Source organism: Moschus berezovskii, chromosome 22 (assembly GCF_049115385.1).
Source record: "Moschus berezovskii isolate FMDL1 chromosome 22, NW_MosBer_1.0, whole genome shotgun sequence".
Lineage (NCBI taxonomy): Eukaryota > Metazoa > Chordata > Mammalia > Artiodactyla > Moschidae > Moschus > Moschus berezovskii.
The window spans coordinates 11462906-11488307 of NC_142481.1; the positions used below are offsets into that span (position 1 = coordinate 11462906).

Sequence of the window (25402 nt, forward strand, 5' to 3'; positions counted from 1 at the left end):
ATGGTCATCTGTGTAGAATGAGTTTCTGTTCCTCAGGAGTAGCTATTCCAAAGTCTGTAATATGCAGGTTAGGTCAGGGGTTCAGGTGCTCTTGCAAGTAGATGTTACATCTTGTTCCTTTTTAAAGAAAGAAAAAATGGCGAAACAGAAGATAAAGTCGGTTTTAAGTTACATAGTACTAGTTCTTTAATATCTGAATATCTTGAAGTGAAAAAAACAAAGAAAACAAAAAAGTGAACAGAAAAAAGGGAAGATAACACTGCAAAGACCCCATCGTGATTTTGTCTTATTATACTAAATCTGTAGATCAGTATACAAGATTTGACCTCTTTACAACACAACCATTGTAATGTGGCATTTGTATGTCTTTTATCTCAGTAGTTTCGAAGGCTTCTACTAATGTCTCTATATATTTTACTGTATTTATTTGTAGGGCTTTTTGTTTTTCGCTTCTCATAAATAAATGTGAACCTTTCTCTGTCTTGTTAAAAAATTATTTTATTTACTGGCTGTGCTGGGTCTTCGTTACTCCTTGGGTTTCTCTCTAGTTGTGGTGAGCAGGAGCTACTCAACTAGTTTTGGTGCGTGAGCTTGGGATCTTCCTGCAACAGGGATTGAACCCATGTCTTCTGCATTGGTAGGCGGATTCTTTATTGATGAGCCACTAGGGAAGCTCCTTTCTCTGTCTTGTTTGTAAACTAAGTATTGCTTATATAGAGGAAAGATCTTGGTGTGTAGGCAAGGGGCAGATTGCGTAATGTAGAAATTAAGAGCATGGATTCCAAAGTCAGACTTTTCTCTTTTATTGTGGTAGAAGTCACATAATTTAAAACATACTGACACTAAGTACATTGATATTATTGTAAAAATCTCGCCGTCTTCCATGTCCCAAATTTTTCACTTTCCTAAACTGAAACTGTCCCCATCCCATGTTTCTACCAATGCACTTTGCAGAGTCAAACTTCTTGAACTCAAATACTAATTACAATACAACCTGTTACTTAATATTACTGGGCTTCAGTTTCATTTTCTGTAAAAGGGAGTATCTAGTTTAAAATACTGGTAAGGAAGAGATGAAATTACTATCTGTAGGTAACCGGCTCACTAGAGAAGCCAGGAAAATCAAATGGAATACTATAAGAATTCAGAACATTTCAGTAGGTTAACCAGATACAAAATAAATACTTAAAAAAAAAAATCAACCACAATAACCAGCTATAAGAAATTTTGCGGTAGAGATTACATTTCAAACAGCAATAATTTTTTGTTGTTAAAGTCAGATTTACGTGAGGAAAACTACAATTTCTTGACAGTATTAAAGAAGAAAGCTTAAAAATAAAGCTGTATGAAAATACGTTTCCAACCGCATCCCGTTTTCACTGTCACTCCTGAACGTTAAGCCGAGCCCAGGGCCGGCCTTTCCCAAGACAGCCACTTCCCACGCACTTTTGGCCTCCATTTCCGATCTGGCTCCTAGTCTCAACGCCGCGCAAAAACTCGGACGCGCACATTCGCACCCCTCAGCCGCTAATTCAATTTTGATTCTCGGTTCTTGTGTGGCCACCTCCCGCGTCCACCCCGGGTGTGAAGCTGGAACCACCCCGCAATCACCGCCCGCACCGCCGAGGCTTCTGGGAATTGTAGTTCCAGCTCGCAGAGTCCAAACGCACTTCCGGGTTCGGCCAGAAGTGCAGCCATTGTCCCGCGCGCGGACGCTTGCAATCTCCGCGCACCTCGGCCCTTTGGCGGTTAAGCTGAGCGGCCTTGTGGATGCCGACTAAGGGAGGGGGTAGAACTAGCTTAAGCCTAGTCTTTCGTGTGCAGAGTCGTGGCAGAGAATTGCGTAACCGAGCCCGTCTTGCCGCAGAGTAGTGGTGGGCACTGAAGCTGTGATAGGCCCTGCCTGGCCCTCGAGCTGGTGGACGCTCAGGTTGGTGAGGGGGCGGGGCAACGCCGGGTGCCTAGTGCGCGCATGCGCAGGGTCTAGGCGGGTGGCCGGGACCCGGTATGGGACCTGCGGATGGGCGGTCTGGGACCTGCGTGGGCGGTGCTTCAGCCTCAGATCACAGAAGTTGGTGGTGATGCTGTGGCAACTGCAGATACCGGTACTGTGCTCTGCGCGCGTCCCAGGTGCGACGCACGTAGGGGCCTGGGGAGGTTGGTGGAGAAAGCGGTTTGAGTGCAGGTTCAGGGTACAGCTGCATTATGAACTCACAGTGTACTGTTTGAGGATCCAGCGGGGCTGAGGGATGGGTAAGAGAGAGCAGTGGGGCAGGGATAGCTTGTGGAGGCGGGGATTTGCCAGGAGCTGTTCGAGTCTCAGACCCGGAAACATCGAGCCGGTACACAGACAACAGGTCCACATTCAGGGCCTAGGAGACGCTAGCAGGTACTGTGTTTGTCAGGGGAACCCTCAGCCCCATGCCGGCCATGTTTTGGATTCAGCGGTGAGGACACCGGGTTGGTGGGGGGCCCAGGAGGATTTTGAGTGGTGGGGAGTCTGGGCTAGCACTCTTCTGGTAGGGGTCCACCGATCCCAGGAGGGAGGAGGTCGTGGGTGCAACTGAGCTCTGTGCGTATGCTTGGCTTTTTGAACAGGAAGTGAGAGGCAATCGACAGGTACTGGAGGGTCAGTGGAAGGATAGGATCCTGGGAGGGGTATGGCTAAGTAATGAACTTCACGCAATTAATCAGGTATTTGACTCTGGGTCATCAAGCCCAGGGGGCTACGTGGCGGCTCAGTGCTCAAGAATTCGCCTGCAGTGTGGGAGACAGAGTTTCGATCCCTGAGATGGGAAGATGCCCTGGCGAAGTGAATGGCAACCCACTTGAGTATTCTTCCCTGGGAAATCCCATGGACAGAGGAGCCTGCCGGTTTACAGTCCATGGGGTTGCAAGAGTCGGACGTGATTTAGCAAGTAAACAACAACAACATCAAGCCCAGAGCCCGGCTGTTTGCCCTAGGAAGAAGTGCTGATTTGGGTCTACAGATTCAGGTTGAGGGTGGCAGGTACACACTAGGGGATCCTCAGTGTGCTGGGTGTTTGTGGTGGGGGGGTGCATCCCAGGATCCAGTGGGACAGAGAGAGACTGATTCATGCTGCAGATTTTGGTGATGGGTGTAAGGTGGAGCTTGGGCACATGGTGGGCTTCCAGGTAGGTAGTCCAGAGGCCCCAGACACTGGAACATCCAGATTGGAACTGCAGAGTCTTGGCCTGGGAGAGGGACTAGCGACTCTAGGTACTAGCATAGCTATTCAGGCAAGACTCTATCTGGGCAGGAGCTTCTAGAAACACAGTTGCCATGGAGACTGTATCCCCGAAGCAGAGGCTGATGGTGGGGTGTGGCCCACAGTGGACCTACATGAGGATGCTCTACTCAGGGCTTTTCCTTTTGCAGCTCAGGATCTCAGGCCCCTGCCTGTGCCTGGAGGAGAGCATGGAAGAGCAGGATGAGAAGCCCCGGGGGTCCCTGAAGGCCTGCGTGCAGGTGAGTGGAGCTTCTCTTCTCCTGGGAGACCAGAGTTTGCTCCCCGTGGGCTTCACAGTCTGATCCTCTGGGCATGGGAGTCTGTCTGGCTCTCTTTGTCATGTTTTGGGGCTTCTTGTCCCTCCCAGTCAACAAGCTTCTAACACTTTTTATACATTTTATGGAGCTCCCTATACTTCCTCACCCTTTTAACCCAAATGACTCTTTCTGGAAGGAATTTGGCATCTCATATCGAAAGCACTGGGCTTCCTTGGTGGCTCAGTGGTAAAGAATCTGCCTGCCAATGTGGGAGACGTGAGTTTAGTCCCTGGGTAGGGAAGATGCCCTGGAGAAGGAAATGGCAACCCACTCCAGTATTCTTGCCTAGAGAATTCCATGGACAGAGGAGCCTGGCGGGCTACAGTCCATAGGGTTGCAAAGAGTCGGACACAACTGAGCAACTAAACAACAACAATGCAAAACCCTTAGGGTACTGTTTCCTCTTAACCAGCAACTCAGAGCTTTGCTTGGGATTAAGCAGTTGGGAAGAAATTTCAAGAATATTCAATGCAAGAAGAGAGTTAAATGAGTTACAGTAAAACCTTGAATGAAATTCACTGGAGCTACTGATAGGCTGAAAAGATATTTATGATCTGTGTTAAGTAAATAGCATTTCAAAATGCTTTTTATAAGGGGGTGCAATTTGCATGTACATGGAAAATATGTTATAAATTTATCAGTTAACAAAGATTATCTGTAAGTTGTATTCCAAGTGACTTTCTGTTTTCATTTAGCTCTATTTTTGTCCTTTTATGCAGTGCATTTTAAGTCTAAGAAATAAACAGTTTAAAGCATTTTCCTACAGCACATCTTCTTTGAGAGCATTTCATTTCTTTAAAATGTTAAGTTAGGGGACTTCCCTGGTGGTCCATTAATTAAGACTTCATCCAATGCAGGGGTGTGGGTTCAATCCCTGGTCAGAGAGCTAAGATCCCCTATGCCTCCCAGCCAAACAAAAAACCAAAACATAAAACAGAAACAATATTGTAATACCTTCAATAAAGACTTTAAAAATGGCCCACATCAAAAAAAAAAAACCTTAAAAAAATTAGTTAAATTAGAATTTAACTGTTCTCTTCCTGAACAGTTCAATCCTGAAGCTGTTAGTTGGGCCAGAGTCAGGTAGGCGTCTGCAGCTAAGGGAGGGCTGCCTGCCGTGGGGTATCACAGCCTGATCAGGGTGATGAGGGTGTCCATGTGTGGGGATGTCAGTGACCAAGCCGGGTGAGGAAGGTGGCATCAGGAGTCCAAGCCCAGGTCAGGTGAGGTTAGTGCCCATACAGAGGAGGAGGTGCTCGTTTGGGGTGACAGGAACAAAGCTGGTGAGAAGGACTTCCCGAGAGTGGATGCACCAGTGTGGGTAGCCCAAGTGCAGTGGGGGTGTCCATGTAAGGTCTGGTCCAGCTTGGGATGTCCGAGCCACAGCAGGGTGAGACAGGCACCCATGTTAGGGGGTGGAGGTGCATCCTGGTGTGGCGTATCACAGCCTGAGCAGGCAGAGAGCATCTACACTTGCGAGTGCCCCAACGTGGAGTATCAGAGCTCAGGCAGGATGGTAAGGGCATCGACCCAGAGTCCACAGCCAAGTGGCACGTGAGAAGAGGCCTGCAGAGTCAGAGCCCAGGCAGGGTGACAAGTGCTTCTTGGCAGATGCCGGCCTCCTGTGGGGAAGCAGAGTCCTGGTGGGCCAAGGGATGCCTGTGTGGGAGAGAGCGTGGCAGTGGTAATGGGAGATCAGTTACTTACAGAGGGGTTGATCAGATAAGTAAGTCTAAGAATGGTCATGGTGAAACCACTTTAGGCCAATCCTAAGGGAAATCAACTCTGAATATTCATTGGAAGCGCTGGTGCTGAAGCTGAAGCTCCAATATATTGACCAGCTGATGTGAAGAGCCGTCTCACTGGAAAAGACCCTGATGCTGGGAAAGACTGAGGGCAGGAGGAAAGGGGGCGGCAGAGGATGAGATGGTTAGACAGCATCACCAATTCAATGGACATGAATTTGAGCTAACTCCAGGAGTAAGTAGAGGACAGAGAAGCCTGGTGTGCTATAGTCCATGGGGTCACAAAGAGTCAGACACGACTTAACAACAACAGCAGCAGAAACCACTGGGTGGCATTTCTGGGGCTCCAAGGAGCTCCAGTTCTTTATATCTCATCACCATGAGGCAAAGTGATAGCTAAAACATGATTTATTAGAATAGGACCCTTGTGAGGCTTACAAGCAGGCAGGCGAGAGGGGACCATGCCCCTGAAACTTAGTGGGCTACAGTTTTATAATCAAGAGAAAAGTGAGGAAGGGGAGAGAACCACCTTCCTCCTTCTTGAGTAGACGTCATGCTTGCATTATCAACTCCTCCTCCACATTGGGCAGGGAAGTTTTCTTGTCCCTACGTGGTCATGGGACTGTCACAGCACAGTGGAAGTGAACAAAAGAGCTTATGCTCTTTTGCATAAGTGTAAGTAACATATGCTTATGCTAAAAATGGTACATTGTCTCAGGTTTTAGTAAACAGAATGTCACTGTTTACTTATGTTTTTGTTTTTGTGCACACAGAGGAGTGTGCCATAGGAATCATTAACTTACTGAGCTCACCTATCAGGATGTGGGTCTCACACCACCATTGTTTTATTCTTTCGGGGGTGTGTCTCGTATTCTCCTGCTGCCTGGTTTTGTTGCTAGGCAAGCCTGCTTTCTTGAGTGATTGTTAACTTACAAGGGTCTCCTATACTTTTTTCTTTACGTACAATCCCCTAGTGGGATTAACTGTTTAATTACCTACTTTGTCCCTTTACTCCGTCCCGTATCAGTGGGAGGCACATGATGTTTTGGTTTCCCAGTGCATATCAGAGTTATATGTACACTATACTGGAGTCTGTTAAGTGTGCAGTAGCATTGTGTCTAAATAAGCAATGTTTTTGTTGTTGTTTAGTTGCTAAGTTGCATCCAACTCTTTTGCAACCCATGGACTATAAACCCGCAGGCTCCTCTGGGATTTCCATGGGATTTCCCAGGCAAGAATACTGGATTGGGTTGCCATTTCCTTCTCCAGGGGATCTTTCTGACCCAGGGATCGAACCCGAGTCTCCTGCATTGGCAGGCATATTCTTTACCACTGAGCCACCAGGGAAGCCCCATAACAATGTACATACCTTAATTTTGAAATACCTTATTGCTAAATATTGCTGATCAACATCTGCTGCTGCTGCTAAGTCCCTTCAGTCATGTCTGACTCTGTGCAACCCCATAGATGGCAGCCCACCAGGCTCCGCCATCCCTGGGATTCTCCAGGCAAGAACACTGGAGTGGGTTGCCATTTCCTTCTCCAATGCATGAAAGGGAAAAGTGAAAGTGAAGTCGTTCAGGTGTGTCCGACTCTTCGCGACCCCATGGACTGCAGCCTACCAGGCTCCTCTGTCCATGGGATTTTCCAGGCAAGAGTACTGGAGTAGGGTGCCATCACCTTCTCCGGATCAACACCTGAGCTTTAAGCAAATCAGTCTTTTTGCTGGTGGAGGGTCTTGCCTCATTGGTGGATGCCGACTGATCGGGGTGGTGGTTGCTGAAGGTTAGGGTGGCTGTGGCAATTTTTAAAAATAAGGTAACAGTGAAATTTGCCTTATCAATTGACTTGTTCGTTTATGAACAATATCTCTGTAGCCTGCAGTGCTGTCTGGTAGCATTAACCCACATAACTGAAAATGTAACTTCTTTCAGAATAGGAGTCAATCCTCTCACCCTCCTGCTGCGTTATCAGCTAACTTCAGGTCATATTCTAATTCCTTTTTTTTTTAAAGGTTTTCTTTCATTCTTTTTTTCTTTCTTTTGGCTGCACTAGGGTCTTCGTTGCTGTGCATAGGCTTTCTCTAGTTGTGGAGAGTGAAGCTACTCTCTAGTTGTGGTCCATAGGCTTCTCACCGTGGTAGCTTCTGTTGTGGAGCATGGGCTTTAGGGCTCTCAGGCTTAGTTGCCCCACAATTTGTAAGGATCTTCACGGACTAGGGATTGAACCCATGTCCACTGCTTTGGCAGGCAGATTCTTAATCTCTGGACCATCAAGGAAATCCAATACTTTGTTGTCATCTCACCAGCATCTTCACCAGGAATTGATTCCAATTTAAGAAACCACTTTTCTTTGCCCATCCATAAGAAACCATTCCTTGTTCATTAAAGTTTTTTTCCATGAGATTGCAGCAATTCAGTCCCATCTTCAGGCTCCACTTCTAACTCTAGTTCTCTTGATATTTTCACTTCATCTACAGTGACTTCCTCCACTGAAGCCTTGAACTCCTCAAAGTCATCCATGAGGGTTAGCATCAGCTTCATCCAAACTCCTGTTAATATTGGTATTTTGACCTCTTCCCATAGGTCTCCTGAAGGAGGGAATGGCAACCCACTCCAGTATTCTTGCCTGAAAAATCCCATGGACAGAGGAGCCTGGCAGGCCACAGACCATGGGGTTACAAAGAGTCAGACATGACTGAGCATGTGTGCATGCACACACACACACGTGCACACAGATAAATCTCCTTAATGGCATCTAGACTGATGAATCCTTTCCAGAAGATTTTACACACACACATATCTCCTTAATGGTGTCTAAACTGATGAATCCTTTCCAGAAGATTTTCGATTTTCTTTGCCCAGATCCACCAGCAGAATCGCTGTCTTTGGCAGCTATAACCTTATGAAATGCATTTCTCAAATAATAAGACTTGAGAGTTGAAATGATCCCTCTTCGTGGACTGCAGAATGGAAGTTGTGTTAGTTGACATCAAAACAACATTAACCTCATTGTACATCTCCATCAGAGCTCTCAGGTGAGCAGTAATATTTTGAAAAGAATCTTTTCTTCCGAGCAATAGGTCTCAACAGCAGGCTTAACATGTTTGGTAAACCATGTTGTAAAGAGATGCCGTCATCCAGGCTTTGTTTTTCCATTTATAGAGCACAGGCAGAGTGATTTAACATAATTTTTAAGGGCCCTAGGATTTTCAGAGTGGTAAATGAGCACTGGCTTTAAATTAGTCACCAGCTGCATTGGCCCCTAACAAGAGAGTCAGCCTGTCCTCTGAAACTTTGAAGCCAGACATCGATTCTGCTCTCTAGCTGGGAAAGTCCTAAATGGTATCTTATTGCACAGTAAGGCTGTTTTGTCTACATGGAAAATCTGTTGTTGAGTATAGCCACCTTCAGTAACTACTTAGCTAGATCTTCTGCATAACTTGCTGCAGCTTCTTCATCAGCACTTGCTGTTTGACTTTGCACTTTTATGTCACAGGAAACAGCTTCTTTCCTTAAATCTTATGAACCAATGTGTGGTAGCTTCAAACTTTTCTTCTGCAGCGTCCTCACCTCTCTCAGCCTGCACAGAATTTAAGGGATAGGACGTTGCTGTGGATGAGGTTTTGGCTGAAGGGAATGTTGTGGTTGGTTTGATCTTCTCTCCAGTCTACTCACTTTCTCCATATCAGAAATAAAGCTGTTTCGCTTTCTTGTCATCCATGTGCTCACTGGAGTAGCACTTTTCATTTCCTTAAAGAGCTTTTCCTCTGTGTTCAGAACTTGGCTGTTTGGTGCTGGAGGCCTCGCTTTCAGCCTGTCTCAGCTTTCACATGCCTTCCATATTAAGCTTAATCCTTTCTAGCTTTTAAATTGAGAGATATGAAACTCTCCCTTTCACCTGAACACTTAGAGGCCCCTGAAGGGCTATTGATTGGCCTAATTAAATATCGTTGTGTTTCAGAGAATTAAGGAGTCCTGAGGAGAGGGAGAGAGAGGAAGGGCTAGTCGGTGGAGCAGTCAGAATCTACACAACATTTATGGGTTAAATTTGCCCTCTTATATGTGGACATGATTCTTGACATCCCAGAACAATCACAGTTTTGTTGTTGTTTAGTGGCTGAGTCATGTCTGACTTCTTTGCAACCCCATGGATTGTAGCCCACCAGGCTCCTCTGTCCATGGGATTTCCCAGGCAGGAATACTGGAGTGAGTTGCCATTTCATTCTCCAGGGGATCTTCTGGACCCAGGGGTTGAACCCAAGTCTCCTGCTTTGCAAGATGATTTTTTACAGCTGAGCCACCTGGGAAGCCCCAAACAATCACAATACTAACATCAGAGATCACTGATCACAGATCACCATGACAAATACAGTAATACTTAAAAAGTTTTAAATATTTTGAGAATTAATGACATGTGACACACAGACAGGAAGTGGGCAGATGCTGTTGGCAACATGGAACCAATAGACTCGCTTGATGTGATGTTTCCACAGACCTTCAGTTTGTAAAAGGCAGTATTTGTAAAGCACAATAAAAAGAGATATGCCTAGTCTTGAAGAGACTGTCAGTTGATGGATTGAGTCGTTATACTCAGTAGTAAAAACTTCAGGAAGCCACAAATGAATTGCCTTGTTTCAAAGTGATTACTCAAGAGGAAACATTTTTTTTTTTTTCCTGTGTTGAATATAGGAAAACACGTGTCATTTAAAAATGGATACAGTGTTGAAACACAGACTGTGAACCTGTCCCTCAATTCTGCATTTCCAAAATACAACTGCTTTTAATGCTTTTGAGACTTTTCCAGACTTTTCTGTGCTTGTTTATAGTCTGTAAAAATTTATTCATAGTCCATATGCTGTTCTTAATTTTTTTTACTCAACAATATGTTACAGACATCTTTCTGTCATTTCTATGCCTCAATCCATGCAAATCTATCTTTTCTCCTCTTGGCTGCTGAAGAGTAGTCAGTTACCTGGATGAAACATAATTTATTTAAGTAGGCACTTACTAATGGACACTTAATCCCTCCTCCCATTTTTGCTATGTTAATATAACTTCTTAATGAGGTTTCTTGTACATATACTTAAATGTACTTTCATTTTTTCTGGGGCTGGGAGGGAGGGCAGGACGGTGGGACTGTGCTGTACGGCTTGCAGGATCTTTGTTTCCCAACCAGGGACTGAACTCAGGCCACAGCAATGAAAGTCCTTAGTCCTAACCACTAGACCACCAGGGAATTCCTGAAGTGTTCAGTTCAGTTCAGTTCAGTCGCTCAGTCGTGTCCGACTCTCCGCGACCCCATGAATCACAGCACGCCAGGCCTCCCTGTCCATCACCAACTCCCGGAGTTGACTCAGACTCACGTCCATTGAGTCGGTGATGCCATCCAACCATCTCATCCTCTGTCATCCCTTTTCCTCCTGCCCCCAATCCTTCCCAGCATCAGAGTCTTTTCCAGTGAGTCAACTCATCGCATGAGGTGGCCAAAGTATTGAAGTTTCAGCTTTAGCATCAGTCCTTCCAATGAACACCCAGGATCGATCTCCCTTAGAATGGACTGGTTGGATCTCCTTGTGGTACAAGGGACTCTCGAGAGTCTTCTCCAACACCACAGTTCAAAAGCATCAATTCTTCGGCGATCAGCTTTCTTCACAGTCCAACTCTCACATCCATACATGACCACGGGAAAAACCATAGCCTTGACTAGACGGACCTTTGTTGGCAAAGTAATGTCTCTGCTTTTCAATATGCTATCTAGGTTGGTCATAACTTTCCTTCCAAGGAGTAAGCGTCTTTTAATTTCATGGCTGCAATCAGCATCTGCAGGGATTTTGGAGCCCAAAAAAATAAAGTCTGACACTGTTTCCATTTCCTAAGGAAATAACTTTCAAGTAGACTTAATGGATATTATATATTTTTAAACATTACCATTAAAAAACAAACATAAAGGCAAAGAGTATATATAAAAACTGATAAAATCTGGATAAAGTCTGTACCTGAGTTAAAAATGTAGATCTAATATCAGTTTCACAGTTTTGACAGTGTGCTGTGGTTGTATACAGTACTATCATTGGGGGAAACGGTGAAGGGTACACAGGAAGTCTGTTCTATTTTTGTAACTTCTTGTGAGTTTTAAACTATTTCCAAGTAAAATGTTATTGTGAAAAATACATCGCCAATCCAGGAAGGTTATATCAACTTAAAACTCCACTAAGAGTATATGAACATGAATCTCTTAAATCGAGGGCCACCAGGGCAGGGGTCATCAGCAACAGGCCAAAGAAATAGTCCATGTGGTTGGGATATTGGTTACATACTGGGGTTTGAGCAAAGAAGTAAATATAAATAGAATAATGGGAGCCAGGGAAGGAAGGTAAAAATATAGAAAGCAGGGTGGCCAGAATAAAATGTGTTGTTATATTGGAAATGTCAGTGTGAATTTATGGTTTCTAATGCACAGAGATAGTTATAGAAATAGAGATGTGATTTTATCTGATTGAAAGAGATGAGTATCTTTTGTGTATTAATTGGCCGTTTTATTTCTTCATAGTTAAGTTGCCTGTGCATTTTCCTTTGTCCATTTTTCTGTTGAAGCTACCTTTTTCTTTCTTTCTTTTTTAAAAAATATGTATTTATTTGGCTGTGTTGGGTCTTAGTTGTAGCATGTGGGATCTAGTTCCCTGACAAGGGATTGAACCTGGGCCCCCTGCATTGGGAGCTCAGAGTCTTAGCCACTGGACCACCAGGGAAGTCTCTGCCTTTTTCTTCCTGATTTGGAAGAAATCATAACAGTATAGATTCTAATCAGTGGTGCTCTTATTGGTGGTATTTTTTTTGCCAAATATGTTATAAAGTTAATTTGGTGATCTTTTCCTTTGCCATTCTTCAGTCATGCTGTATTCCATCCTATTTGCTTACAATTCTGTGATCCAGGAATTCAGGCAGGGCCCACCTGGACAGTTCTTTCCTTCCATATGGTGTCTGGGGTCACTCACCTCCATTCAGCTGCTAACTGGGCTGGTCTGGAAGATGCACAGAGATATCAGGCCGTGTCTCATGCCTCATTGCTCCTCTGGGTATCCCATATCTCTCCCCACATGGCCTACCTGAGTTTACCGGTGGGAAGGAGCAAAAGTTTTGTCGGTGGGATGTGTTAAAACAGGTGGTCTGTTGGATCCTAGCCAACTCACAGTGGGAGTTTTGAGCCCTGATTATTCTCCTTTTTCTCATCTGCTCTGCCTTCTCAGGACTCTCTCCTTCCTCAGGAGATTATCATCAAGGTTGAGGGAGAAGATGCCGGGTCACTGGCTGTTTCATCCCAGGTGAGTTGCACAGGGTCTCTGTGTCTTTCCATTGAGAAATGTGCATGGCTGGCAGGCAGCAGAAGCCACATTGAAGTGAACTGATTAGAAAATGAGGAAAATGAGATGAATGGACACCTTTTACACAAAGTTGGTTATAATGTAAGGAGAGTGATAACTGCATGGAAGTTTGAGAGTGAGGGTTGTCATTTTCTTCCCTCTAAAGGTTTGAAAGGATTTGGCTTGTTTTAAATGGTTTCAGGAAAGAGTAAGTGGAAAAAAACTTTCAGGGTCAGGAGAGAGAGAAGATACAATTATAAAGCAGGACTCACAGATACAGAGAACAAGCTAGTGGTTACCAGTGTTGGGGTTGGCGGGAGCTGAGGGGAAGAATTGGGAGGTATACAGTATGGAGTATAAGACAGGCTTGAGGGTAGATTATACAACATGGGCAATATAGCCAATATTTTGTAATAATGTAAATGGAAAGTAACCTTTCAAAACTGTATAAAAATAAAAAATAGCCATTAAAAAACAGTCCTTGATTAGTGTCAGGGGAATTAATTCAGAACATACGTGAATGCATTGGCTCTGTTTGAGGAAGAAGGGCTCATATAAGAAAAGCGAGGTTGAGGGAATTATTGGAAGGCTTGCATTTTTCTCTGTGAACCATCAGATGAAATTATCTGTTGAGCTTGAGGGTGGTAATCAGAATGGAGAGATGCTGGATGAAGAGTGGAGAAGGCTTAAAGTAGTAACTTGGATTAGGGGAGACAGGCTGCTCCAGGAGGTACAGTGGGGTTGCTGGTCAGTCCCAGAAATTCATTCTGAGATTGTTGTTTGGTCCTAAGTCGTGTCCAACTCTGCAACCCTATGGACATGCCAGGCTTACCTGTCCTTCAGTATCCCCTGGAGTTTGCTCAAACTCATGTCCATTGAGTTGGCGATGCTGTCCAGCCATCTCATCCTCTTTCACTCACTTGTCCTCCTGTCCTCCATCTCCAAGCATCAGGGTCTTTTCCAGTGAGCTGGCTCTTCACATCAGATGGCATTCTGAGATAGTGGCCATTAATAATAATGGAGAGCAGGTTGATATTTAGATGTATTTACATTCAATGGAAACCCCACAGCCCACAGGTTTAAGGCAGTATTTGAAAGGGAATTTTTATTTGACTATATCAAATAGAAAGATTAAGATGAATGATCCATAGACTCTCAACTGAATACTTAAGATAGAAAAGATAAAAAGGATACTAAACAGAAAGGAAAAGACTATAGACCGGAGAATAGTAATAATAGGTGTTTCAATAGAACAAAGACCCCAAACCATAAAAGAATGAGAAGAGTAAAGGGGACAATTGAACAAGAAAAGTGGAGAAATCTGATGTTGTAATGAAAGAATGAGCAGTTCTCTGTGTATGACTTGAGAGGTGGAGTACTTTATGGTGGTTTCAAGATCTAGGGTCTCATGCTAAGAGTGAGGGGCTGGAAGTCAGGCTGTATGAGTTGATGACTGAGAACATAGTCTGCGATGTTAGGGAAACTTGAAGTTGCATCCCAGTTACTAACCTTAGGCATATGTGTTAATTTCTCTAACCTTCTAGCTTTTCATCTGAAAAATGGTGCTGCTAATAGTATTTTCTCAGGGACCTTGTAAGAAATGAATGAACAATAATTTATGCAGTGGGCTTCCCTGGTGGCTAAAGTGGTAAAGAATCGGCCTGCCAGTGCAGGAGACACAGGTTCAATCCCTGGGTTGGGAAGATCACCTGGAGGAAGAAATGGCAACCCCCTCCAGTATTCTTGCCTGGGAAGTCCCAAGGCAGGCTACAGACCATGAGGTCAAAAAAGAGTTGGACACAGCGACTAAACAAGAACAACTTTATGCAACAGACTTAACACATTGCCTGACACCGCACAGTAAGTGCTTCGTTAGAGTCAGTTATTTTTCTATTATTACCAGAGAGCTCTACAGATGGATACTATAGACCATCCAAGACAAGACAATATGAGTTGTTGAATTAGAGGATAAATCCTAGGTGTTATTAATATAAATCTTCAGTGGAATGGAAGGGAGGTGGTGTTCAAGTTATTGGTAGAACAAAGCTCCAAGAAGTGAGGTAAATGGCATGAGTTTCAGGGTTTCTGGAAGGATACACACTCTTTTCCACCTTTGATGCTGAGACCCCTGGATGGGAGAGCATGACCACCCTGAGCCTGTGAGGTCTGCAGAGGAGGGAGTCCTTGCAGGGAAGTGTAGGTTTCTATTAACTCAGGAATGGGGCATCCCTGATGGGTCAGTGGTAAAGAATCCACCTGCCAATGCAAGAGACGTGTTTGATCCCTAATCCAGGAAGATCCCACATGCCGCAGAGCAACTAAGCCTGTGTGCCACAACTATTGAGCCTGTGCTTTGGAGCCCACATGCCGTGACTACTGAATTCTGTGCCATGGCCCTAGAGTCTGAGATTCCACGCTCCACAACAAGGGAAGCCACTGTAATGAGAAGCCCACACACTACAGCTGCAGAGTAGCCCCCACTCGCTGCAACTAGAGAGAAAAGCCCACCTAGCACAGCCAAAAAAAAGTACTTATTTAAAAAAAAGAAAAACAACACAGGGATGTAGACAGAATATTTGGTGAAGACTTAGGATTTCATTATTATAGAAGAAGAATTCCCAAATTGAAAGGTTTGGGAAGGAATTTTGAGCAGTGGGGAGCTGGGGACAAGTAGATTAAGTATAGAATAAGAAGGGCTAGAAGTCCAGAAAAGCCAGTATCCATACTTAAGGGACTTTTTCTAATGGGTATGTGATAGGCCTTGTGAGATTCAGGTGAACAGAGAGGACTTAAATCAGAATTTGAACCAGGATTATTTTGATGTGTTACAAAGTCTATTGATATACTGTTGATTCACTTACTGAAATAAGTTACCAAATATGTAATTAGTTTATACTATACACCAATACTGTACTAAACACTGGAGTTAAATCAATACCTTGTCCCTGCCATCATGGATTACAGCCTAGTGACCACGATGACCACTATGCAAATGATAAGAAAGTGTGGTGGGTCTTATGATAGAAATTCCTGGAACTTTGAGAATATAAAGCTTGGGGGAGGGTGTGATAATCTAGTCTAGTATTATTTATTTGACATTTGAAGAAGTTTGATATTAAAGGGACCTACATTAAACACTGAAGGGACATGTTAATTAAAAGGAAGCACGGGGCTTCCTTGGTAGCTCAGTGGTAAGGAATCCGCCTGCCAATGCAGGAGACACAGGTTCGATTTCTCTGGGAAATCCCACATGTGGGCCTGTGAGCCACAACTCTTGAGCCTGTGCTTTAGAGCCCGGGCCCTGCAACACGACAAGCCACTGCAATGAGAAGCCCAGGCATTGCAACTAGGGAGTAGCCCCCACTCAGCACAACTAGAGAAAAGCCCACACAGCAACAAAGACCTCGTGCAGCCAGAAAATAAGTAAATAAATTTTTTAAGAAAAATTTTAAAAAGGAAGCATGGATTGGAGGTTGAAAAACAGTACCTGTAGATCCATGTTGAACACAGGGAGCAGTTTTCTGAATCTCATTTTGGGCTCATTATGAAAATCTTTGAGATTTTTAGTGAAAATTAAGAGCCACAGCTTAGAAAAATGCAAGTACAGTGGCATTTTGCATCGAGTTTCATGGGCTTCAGGGACCTGTGTCCTATTCATGAATCACAGCTTAAGAACACTCCATCTATTTTAAAATGTCTTGGCAAGTGGCATTCGACTTCAGTGGCTTTTACTGCTTTTGGATAAGGACAGATCACATCCAGCACTTTTTTGGAACAAAGTTCCTGCCCCATAGTCTTTTGTTTTTTTAATGCAATTAAAAATTATTGGAGTGTAGTTTGATTTACCACCTAATAGTCCCAAAAGGTGAAGAAGGAAATGGCAACCCACTCCAGTATCCTTGCCTGGAAAATTCCATGGACAAAGAAGCCTGGTGGGCTATAGTCCATGGAGTCGCAAAGAGTTGGACACGACTGAGTGACTAACACACACACAGAGTCCTAAAAGGAGGGTTCTTTCCTGCTTACAGGAGGCAGCTCAAGAGACCCCCTTTACATGGCAATAAGACAGGCTCTGTGGTGCAGCTCATAGTGTGGGCAAAATAGAACTGTCTTCTGAAGACTAAGAATTCAGGATAAAGGTCTCTCATTGACTGTCATTTAATTTTTCTGTGTTCTCAAACCTAAGCATCCTGTTAATTACCAGCCTTTGTTTTTTGTTCAGGAAACTCTGCTAATGGCTTTTTATGTATCATTACAATATAATTCATTCAGCAACATAATGAGTTGGGTATGGTTAAGCCTAATAAGTAGAAATGGAATAACCTCACCATTAAAAGACAGTCAGATTAGATACATTAAAAAAAAAATTCAGATTGTGCTCTTAATAGAGGAAAAAACCCAAGTCTCTTTTTCCAAATCCAATGCTCTTAGCTTATACATCCTGCCTTTCATTAAGGCCTACATTTCGTTTTCTGTCCCACATTTCATTCTCTGCATCAACAAAGCTGTGTGCCAAATCTGGCCCATCACCTGTTTTTGTAAGTAAAGTTTTATTATAGCCACAACCATTTATTCATATATTTTCTGTGGCTGCTGTCTTGCTATAGCAGCAGAGCTGACTAATTGTAATAGAGTCTGTATGGCTTGCTAAGCCTAAAATATTTGCTCTCTGACCTTTGACAGAAAAAATTTGCTGAACCTGTTCTTTTAGTTTCTTGAGAATTTGGAGGGAATTCCTAAGTTGGAATTCTATATTCACCAACACAAAAATCAGAATTAGCATTTTCTTTAAGGCCCACAAGAAAGAAAACAGTTTGTCAGTTCTTTCTGATGTTCCTCTTTGGGGTTATATATAAACAGGTCCAGCATCCAAAACCCAAAGGGGCTTGCCTAGAAGGTATTTGTACCCCTAGAATCTTTTGAATGTTGACTATCTCAGCACTGTTTCCAGGCCATCAGGTTTTCCTTCTTCCATCTGTCAAACTTTTCCTCTCTGAACACTGGAAGGAAATGATACCCAGCTGAGTAGGAATGTGTGTCTTGTTTTAGGAGGGAGTGAACTTCAAAATAGTGACTGTGGACTTCACTCAGGAAGAAGAAGGCACTTTGAGCTCTGCTCAGAGGACCCTGGGCAGAGATGTGATCCTGGAAAACCACAGGGACTCTTGGGGTAAGAGTACAGTTCCCTTTAATGGTATCTGTATATTGAAATGATTTCTCATTTCCATTGATCAGGATCTAGAGAGTTCAGAGGCCAGAATGATTTTGGCCACACAAAGATTAGTATGGTGAAGATATAGTTTTAGTCTGTAGGGTAGCAGAGGTACAACTTCATGAGTTTGAGCTTATTCAGTCTTCTAGGTTCCTGAGAGCCAAAGACAGATTCTCCAGTGACTTTCTTTTGTCCCCAGTCCAAACACCCAAAGTTCTATATCTTTCCTCTCAGCTTTCCAAACTAGTTTCAATCTAGTTCGAACAAGAGGTTGAGTATAATAAGAATTTTCCCACATGCATATCCAGGTGAGAAATGGACATTTAGGAGTCATTACAGGTATAGACTTCCCTGGTGGCTGGGTGGTAAAGGAATCAGCCTGCCAATGCAGGAGATGCAGGTTCAATCCCTGAGTCAGGAAGATCCCCTGGAGAAGGAAATGGCAATCCACTCCAGTATTATTGCCTGGGGAATCCCATGGACAGAGGAGCCTCATGGGTTATAGTCCATTGGGGTTGCAAAGAGTCAGACACGACTGAACCACTAACACTTTCACTTTCTTTCACAGGTATAGAAGATTTGTTTGAAAAATCCCCATAGGGCATGCCACATATTTCTCTTTTCTCCCACTCGAAGAGGACTATATACATCACCACTTTTTCCCAAATGTACCTTCTATTGCTTGGCCTAATAGCCACTCGGGCCTCTGTGTATGAGCAAATCTCCATCCTCTCTCACTTGGGACCATAGGAATCCATGGGGCCATATTAGCCTCTAAGACATTTAGGGAAACTGGGATAACAGTGCCCTCATTATTTTTTCCTGGTTCACAAAGTAGTTTGACTTTGTCTTACTAACATGACTGTACTAACAAGTTTCATGCCTTCAGAAATTCCTAGAAATGTAGACATTAATTTCAATTTGAGTGAGTATGTGTCTAGCACTAAAGAGGGTAGAAAGGATCCTCTGTGTTTTTACTAAGAATTGCAGAATTGTTTTACAATCCTGTAAGTTCTGCATAGATGATCCTATTTTGGAATATGGAGATATTTGACATCTAAAGTCTTTACTCAACAACACTAGTTGACTCACTGGAAAAGACTCTGATGCTAGGAAAGGTTGGGGGCGGGAGGAGAAGGGGACGACAGAGAATGAGATGGCTGGATGGCATCACCGACTCTGTGGACATGAGTTTGAGTGAACTCCTGGAGTTGGTGATGGACAGGGAGACCTGGCATGCTGTGATTCATGGGGTCGCGGAGAGTCGGACACGACTAAGCGACTGAACTGAAGATTGAAATAGTTTCATATTAATTTCTTGTTATGCTATCTGACTGTGGTAGTTCTCTGCTTACTGCTCATCTCATCCTTTTGCTTTTCAATTCATATTATAGGTCCATAGCTGAAAATAAATCCACATATAATTTGTATACTTTCTTGTCAGCTTTTCCCCCACTATTCCAGCTCTAACGATTTTTGGCTAGGGTGTTTTATTTTGCTTTCTTCCAGACTCGGCAACTGCACTTGCAAGAAGAGAATCGAGATTGAAGCAGAACATTTTCGATGACAGACTATCCCATAGCGTGAAGATAGAAAAGTTGACAAGAGATGATCCTTGGTTATCTTCATGTGAAGAATTTCAGGATTGTGAGGAGCTGTTGGAGAAGCAACAGGAAAAACAAGAGAGACTTTTGAAGGAAGTGACATTTACTCACAGGAAAGCCATTACTCATGAGAGAGACTGCAAAAATGATAGCCCTGAGGAGAAGGCTGGTCTGAATTCCAGTCTTCTTTCATCACAGATGATACCCATAAGGAACCATTTTCATAAACATGCTTCACATGTTAAAAAATTACATTATAATTCTATGGTAAACACGCATCAGATGATTACTAATAGTGAGAAACTCTGTGAAAATAATGAATTTGGAAACCTCCCCCAGAGTATTCATTTTATTCAGTTTACACGAACTCAAACAGAAGATAAATCCTATGGATTTAGTGACAGTATTCAACCTTTTAACCATGGTACACCCTTAAACATACACAAGAAAATACATGGACAAGAAAGATCCTTTGATTTTAAGGAATGTGGGCAAGTTTTGGACCACAGCATATCCCATAACAAACAACAGAGAAACTCCATTGGAGAGAGTCAATATAAATGTCTTAAGACCTCCCAGAGTTCATCCCTTGCTCAAAACATGAGAAATCATTCTGAAGAGAAGCCCTTTGAATGTAATCAGTGTGGGAAATCCTTCAGTTGGAGCTCTCATCTTGTTGCACATCAGAGAACTCATACAGGGGAGAAACCTTATGAATGTAACGAATGTGGGAAATCATTCAGCCGCAGCTCTCACCTTGTTTCCCATCAAAGAACTCATACTGGAGAGAAACCTTATAGATGTAATCAGTGTGGGAAATCCTTTAGCCAGAGCTATGTCCTTGTCGTGCATCAGAGAACTCATACTGGAGAGAAGCCTTATGAGTGCAATCAGTGTGGAAAGTCATTCAGACAGAGCTACAAACTTATTGCACATCAAAGAACTCATACTGGAGAGAAGCCCTACGAATGTAATCAGTGTGGGAAATCATTTATCCAGAGCTATAAACTTATTGCCCATCAAAGAATTCATACTGGAGAAAAGCCCTATGAATGCAATCAATGTGGAAAGTCTTTTAGTCAAAGTTACAAACTTGTTGCCCACCAGAGAACTCACACAGGAGAAAAACCCTTTGAATGTAATCAGTGTGGAAAATCCTTCAGCTGGAGCTCTCAACTTGTTGCACACCAAAGAACTCACACTGGAGAGAAACCCTACGAATGTAATGAGTGTGGGAAATCTTTCAACCGCAGTTCTCACCTTGTTATGCATCAGAGAACTCATACTGGAGAAAAACCCTATGAATGTAATCAGTGTGGGAAGTCCTTCAGCCAGAGTTACGTCCTTGTTGTACATCAGAGAACTCACACTGGAGAAAAGCCCTATGAGTGCAGTCAGTGTGGAAAATCCTTCAGGCAGAGTTCATGCCTTACTCAACATCAGAGAACTCATACTGGAGAGAAACCCTATGAATGTAATCAGTGTGGAAAAACATTCAGCTTGAGTGCTCGACTTATTGTACATCAAAGAACTCATACTGGAGAGAAACCCTTTACATGTAATCAGTGTGGGAAAGCTTTCATTAATAGTTCTAAACTTATTAGGCATCAGGCAACTCATACAGAAGAGAAACCCTATGGATGTAACTAGCCTGGAAATCTTTCAGCAGAGTATATCCCTTCCTCCTTGCCTCCCTCCCTCCCTCCCTCCCTCACTCTTTCCCTTTCTCCCTTCAGCCCCTCATTCCCTCCTTCCATTCCTCCAGGATTACATGTATTGGAAAGAACAAGCTTGAAAATAGTGTGTGTGGAAAAAAAGCTTTCCATTAGCTCCCTGTTCAACTGTGTATCTGAAAACTCTGGAGAAGAAAGAAAAAGTATGAATCATGTATTTTACTGAGCAATTCCACGTTTAAAAATCAAACTTGACCCTTGTTAAACATTCCCATGAGAGTGATAACTCTTGGCACTTCTCCTTGCAGAAAGCACTTCTACCTGAATTTGAGAGAGTTATCATTAAATGGGCAATATGCTGTGGAGTGATTGCCAGTAAGGTAGACCTCTTTTCCAATAAAGAATAAACGAGAGGGGACATATATACACCTATGACTGATTCATGTTGATATATGGCAGAAACTAACACAATATTGTAAAGCAATTCTGCAATTTAAAAAAAGATAGTAAATCTAAAGAGAATAAAGCTGTGGCACCTAGAAAAAAAAGGAATAAAAGAATGCTAATACTGGTCAGCTTGTTGAAAACGTTGGGAAATTGCTGTAGTTATTGCAAACCACTCCAGTATTCTTGCCTGGAGAATTCCATGGACAGAGGAGCCTGGTAGGCTACAGTCCATGGGGTTGCAAAAGAGTCGGACATGACTGAGGTGACTTAGCACACAGCACATTAGAACTTAGACTGGAAAACAGCATTTCAGTGTATCATTTTCCAATGTGATTTCTCCAGCACTACTTGGTAATTTGTTTCATAACCACTCTCTCTTATCTGTAAAGATTTTGTAAAAAAAAAAAAAAAAAAAAAAGGAAATGGCTATGATGTGAACTGAAAATTGCAGGGCAAGTGTATAGAACATTTCTAGAATCATGAAAAGATATATTTGTGCTTGGATCAGAATCTAAAGGGATTCTAGGTGTATCTGTTTTAATTTTAGATTTATACTTGATTTCTTTTGTTTTTTGGACTGTGTGCTTTTTTATAATACTAATGAATGATATGAGGAATAATTAGTCCAAAAATACAAAAACGCTCATCTCCTTTGACCATTTAGGAAAGACTGGACAGCCAGATAGCAGAGATCCCTCATGATTCTGAGAGTTCATTTGCATTAGCATGAACAGGTCACTCCTTAGGACCTAGATTCCCAGGAATATTCCTTATTGAAAATAAAATATTTCAGGCTTCTATGGTGACTCAGTGGTGAATAATTGACCTGCTAATGCAGGAGACATGGGTTCCATCCCTGATCTGGGAAGATCCTACATGCTAAGGAGCAGCTAAGCCTATGTGCCACAACTATTGAGCCTATGCTCTAGAGCTTAGGAACTGCAACTATTGAGCCACACACCCTAGAACCTGTGCTCAGTAACAAGAGAAGCCACCACAATGAGAAGCCCACACACCACAGCTAGAGAGTAGCCCCCACTCTCTGCAACTAGAAAAAAGCCCATGTAGCAATGAAGACCCAGCACAGTAAAAAATAAATAAAATCAGAACTTAAATATTTTCCTGGCAATATGGAACTGGAAATTTATGCCAGAGAATTAAATGAGAATTCATGGGTAGTATGGAGGGCAAATGAGTTGTTGTTTTTTTTTTTTAATCCATCTATCCAAAGCAGTATAAAAGAGCTCTGTTTTTAAGTTTTTTTTTTCTTTTTCTCTCCTCATGTAGTAGTATTTTACCCTCCAGGATATGTTCCCTAATTTGAGAATTCTCTGGGAATTCTCAGGGAAGATACTGCCCTGACTAAGTGCACATCACCTAAATTAAGTTCACAAGAATGCTTTTAGTGAGGTAATAATTGTAGTTTCTCATTGGGTTTTGTTTTTTTTGGCTTTTTAAGTTTGGTTCACAAATCTTTCTGGCCCTTGCCCCTAAATCATGAATTCTAATCCTATGGATTATCATGGACCTGAAAACTCTGATCCTGGAGAGTTACTGAAAAATAAACAGAGTTGAACTGAGAGAGCACAGAATAGAGGTAAATTCCCTGAAGAAACAAAAAGCTAAACTGACATCTGATAGGGATTTGTTGTTTAGTGTCCAGCTCTTTTGTGACTTCATGGACTGTAGCCCACGCGGCTCCTCTGTCCATGAGATTTTCTAGGCAAGAATACTGGAGTGGGTTGCCATTTCCTTCTCCAGCGGACCTTCCTGACCCAGGGATCAAACCTTGGTCTCCTGCATTGCAAGCAGAATCTTTGCCACTGAGCCCACAGGGAAGCCCTGATAGGGGTTCCCCATAGTAAATTCTGTCCCCATGAGATGACCCTAAGTGGAACTGTTTTATGAGAATTAATTCAGAGAGTGCAGCACACCTGGCAGTGACTGAAGTTCTGGGGGAACAGTTGTTGATGGCTGGAAAACTGACTCCCCACCCCAGGAGAATCTTCAATCAGTCCATGATTGCATAGGTAGAGGAACAGAAGGGGTTCTCCATGTACTGCAGTTTTGGGAAGGACATAAAATAGTGAAAACTCTAGTAGTGGGATCTGGTTAGGTTTCTTTTTCTCCAAGTTATAGATAAAGCAAGTAGATGATTTTCACTGGGTATGTTGAATCTTATTTTGAAGGCATGGAAACGGGATTGTACAAACAAGTATAAAACTAACGGGGCTAAGAAAGCTCTGAAGATTCAAGTTTGGGAAGGGATTTATTGCAAAGTGATCTCTTTAGTAAATGTTTAAAATATTTCATTGGAAATATGAAGTGGACAAAACTGCCAAGAAATTTTGAAGTGAGTATTGTTTGTGTGTTTCTTGGCCAGGTTGAATATGTGGATCATCTGTGTGCACTAAGCCATATTTTCTCAGTTCCTAGGTGGTGAACTATGGTTGCCAAGTGTTTTGAAGTAAGATAGATCCAGTTGATAAACAAAAATGTTCATTTCTCTCATTTGCTCATTTATTTCCCTTTGTAGAAAAGGAATTCTAAAAAAAAAAAAAAGTCAAAAAAAGGAGACATTAAAGTGACAGCATACAAAAAATATGTAATTAAACTTCTGAACCTAAAATTGAGGGTTAAAAAAGGGAGTCAGTAACTTGATTTTAATGACACATATGACACATTTAAAATGATGTACATCCCTTGCATAAAAATTTTTGTAAAATTCAGAAAAATAAAATTTTACTTTACGACTTCCCTGGTGGTACAGTAGATAGGAATCAGCCTGCCAGTGTAGGAGACATGGATTTGATCCCTGGTCCAGAAAGATTCCACATGCCTTGGAGCAACTAAACCTGTACAACACAGCTGCTAAAGCCTGAGCACTCTAGAGCCTGTGCTCCATAATAAGAGAAGCTACTAAAATGGACGCGACGTGAGAGACGCCGGCCCCGGCGGCGCAGACGCGACGCGAGAGACACCGGCCCCGGCGCAACGAACCACGCAAAGAGGTGCGGCCGTGAGGAGCTACCCCACGCCTGAGGCCAGGGCCGGCGGCCGAGAGGAGCTACCCCACGTCCAACAGGCGGTGCTGCGCGGGCGCAGGAGAGCCGAGAGGAGCTACTCCGCGTTCAAGGTCAGGAGGGGCGGCCTCGAGGAGATACCCCTCACCCAAGGTAAGGTACAGCGGCTGCACTTTGCTGGAGCGGCTGTGAAGAGATTTTCCACGACCAGGGTAAGAGAAACCCAAATAAGAGGGTAGGTATCGCTAGGGGGCACCAGAGGGCGGACAGACTGATATCATAATCACAGGAAACTAGCCAATCTGATCACATGGACCACAGCCGAATGTGGTCCACTGGAGAAGGGAATGGCAAACCACTTCAGTATACTTGCCTTGAGAACCCCATGAACAGTAACAAAGGGCAAAATGATAGGATACTGAATGAGGAATTCCCCAGGTCAGTAGGTGCCCAGTATGCTACTGGAGCTCTGGAGCAAAAGCAAAACCAATACCCAGCTGTGGATGTGACCAGTGATAGAAGCAAGGTCCGGTGCTGTAAAGAGCAGTATTGCATAGGAACCTGGAATGTTAGGTCCATGAATCAAGGCAAATTGGAAGTGGTCAAACAGGAGATGGCAAGAGTGAACGTTGACATTCTAGGAATCAGTGAATTAAAATGGACTGGAATGGGTGAATTTAACTCAGACGACCATTGTATCTACTACTGTGGGCAGGAATCCCTTAGAAGAAATGGAGTAGCCATCATGGTCAACAAAAGAGTCCGAA

General features: G+C 43.2%; 1 protein-coding gene across 8 annotated transcripts; it reads left to right on the forward strand.

Moving 5' to 3' along the window:
• Window positions 1-1657: 1657 nt before the first annotated feature.
• On the forward strand, window positions 1658-25402 carry ZNF180 (zinc finger protein 180). 8 transcript variants are annotated; one of them, XM_088830946.1, is made up of 5 exons: window positions 1658-1930; window positions 3401-3490; window positions 12563-12637; window positions 17768-17846; window positions 19398-25401. In XM_088830946.1, the coding sequence occupies exons 2-5, from the start codon at window positions 3440-3442 to the stop codon at window positions 21140-21142; spliced, it is 1950 nt and encodes a 649-aa protein (XP_088687072.1). In that variant the 5' UTR covers window positions 1658-1930; window positions 3401-3439; the 3' UTR covers window positions 21143-25401. The 8 variants fall into 8 exon arrangements, with proteins under 8 accessions (XP_088687072.1, XP_088687068.1, XP_088687073.1 ...); XM_088830942.1 differs by having other exon boundaries at window positions 17726-17846; window positions 19398-25398; XM_088830943.1 differs by lacking the exon at window positions 1658-1930 and adding an exon at window positions 1981-2130 and having other exon boundaries at window positions 17726-17846; window positions 19398-25400.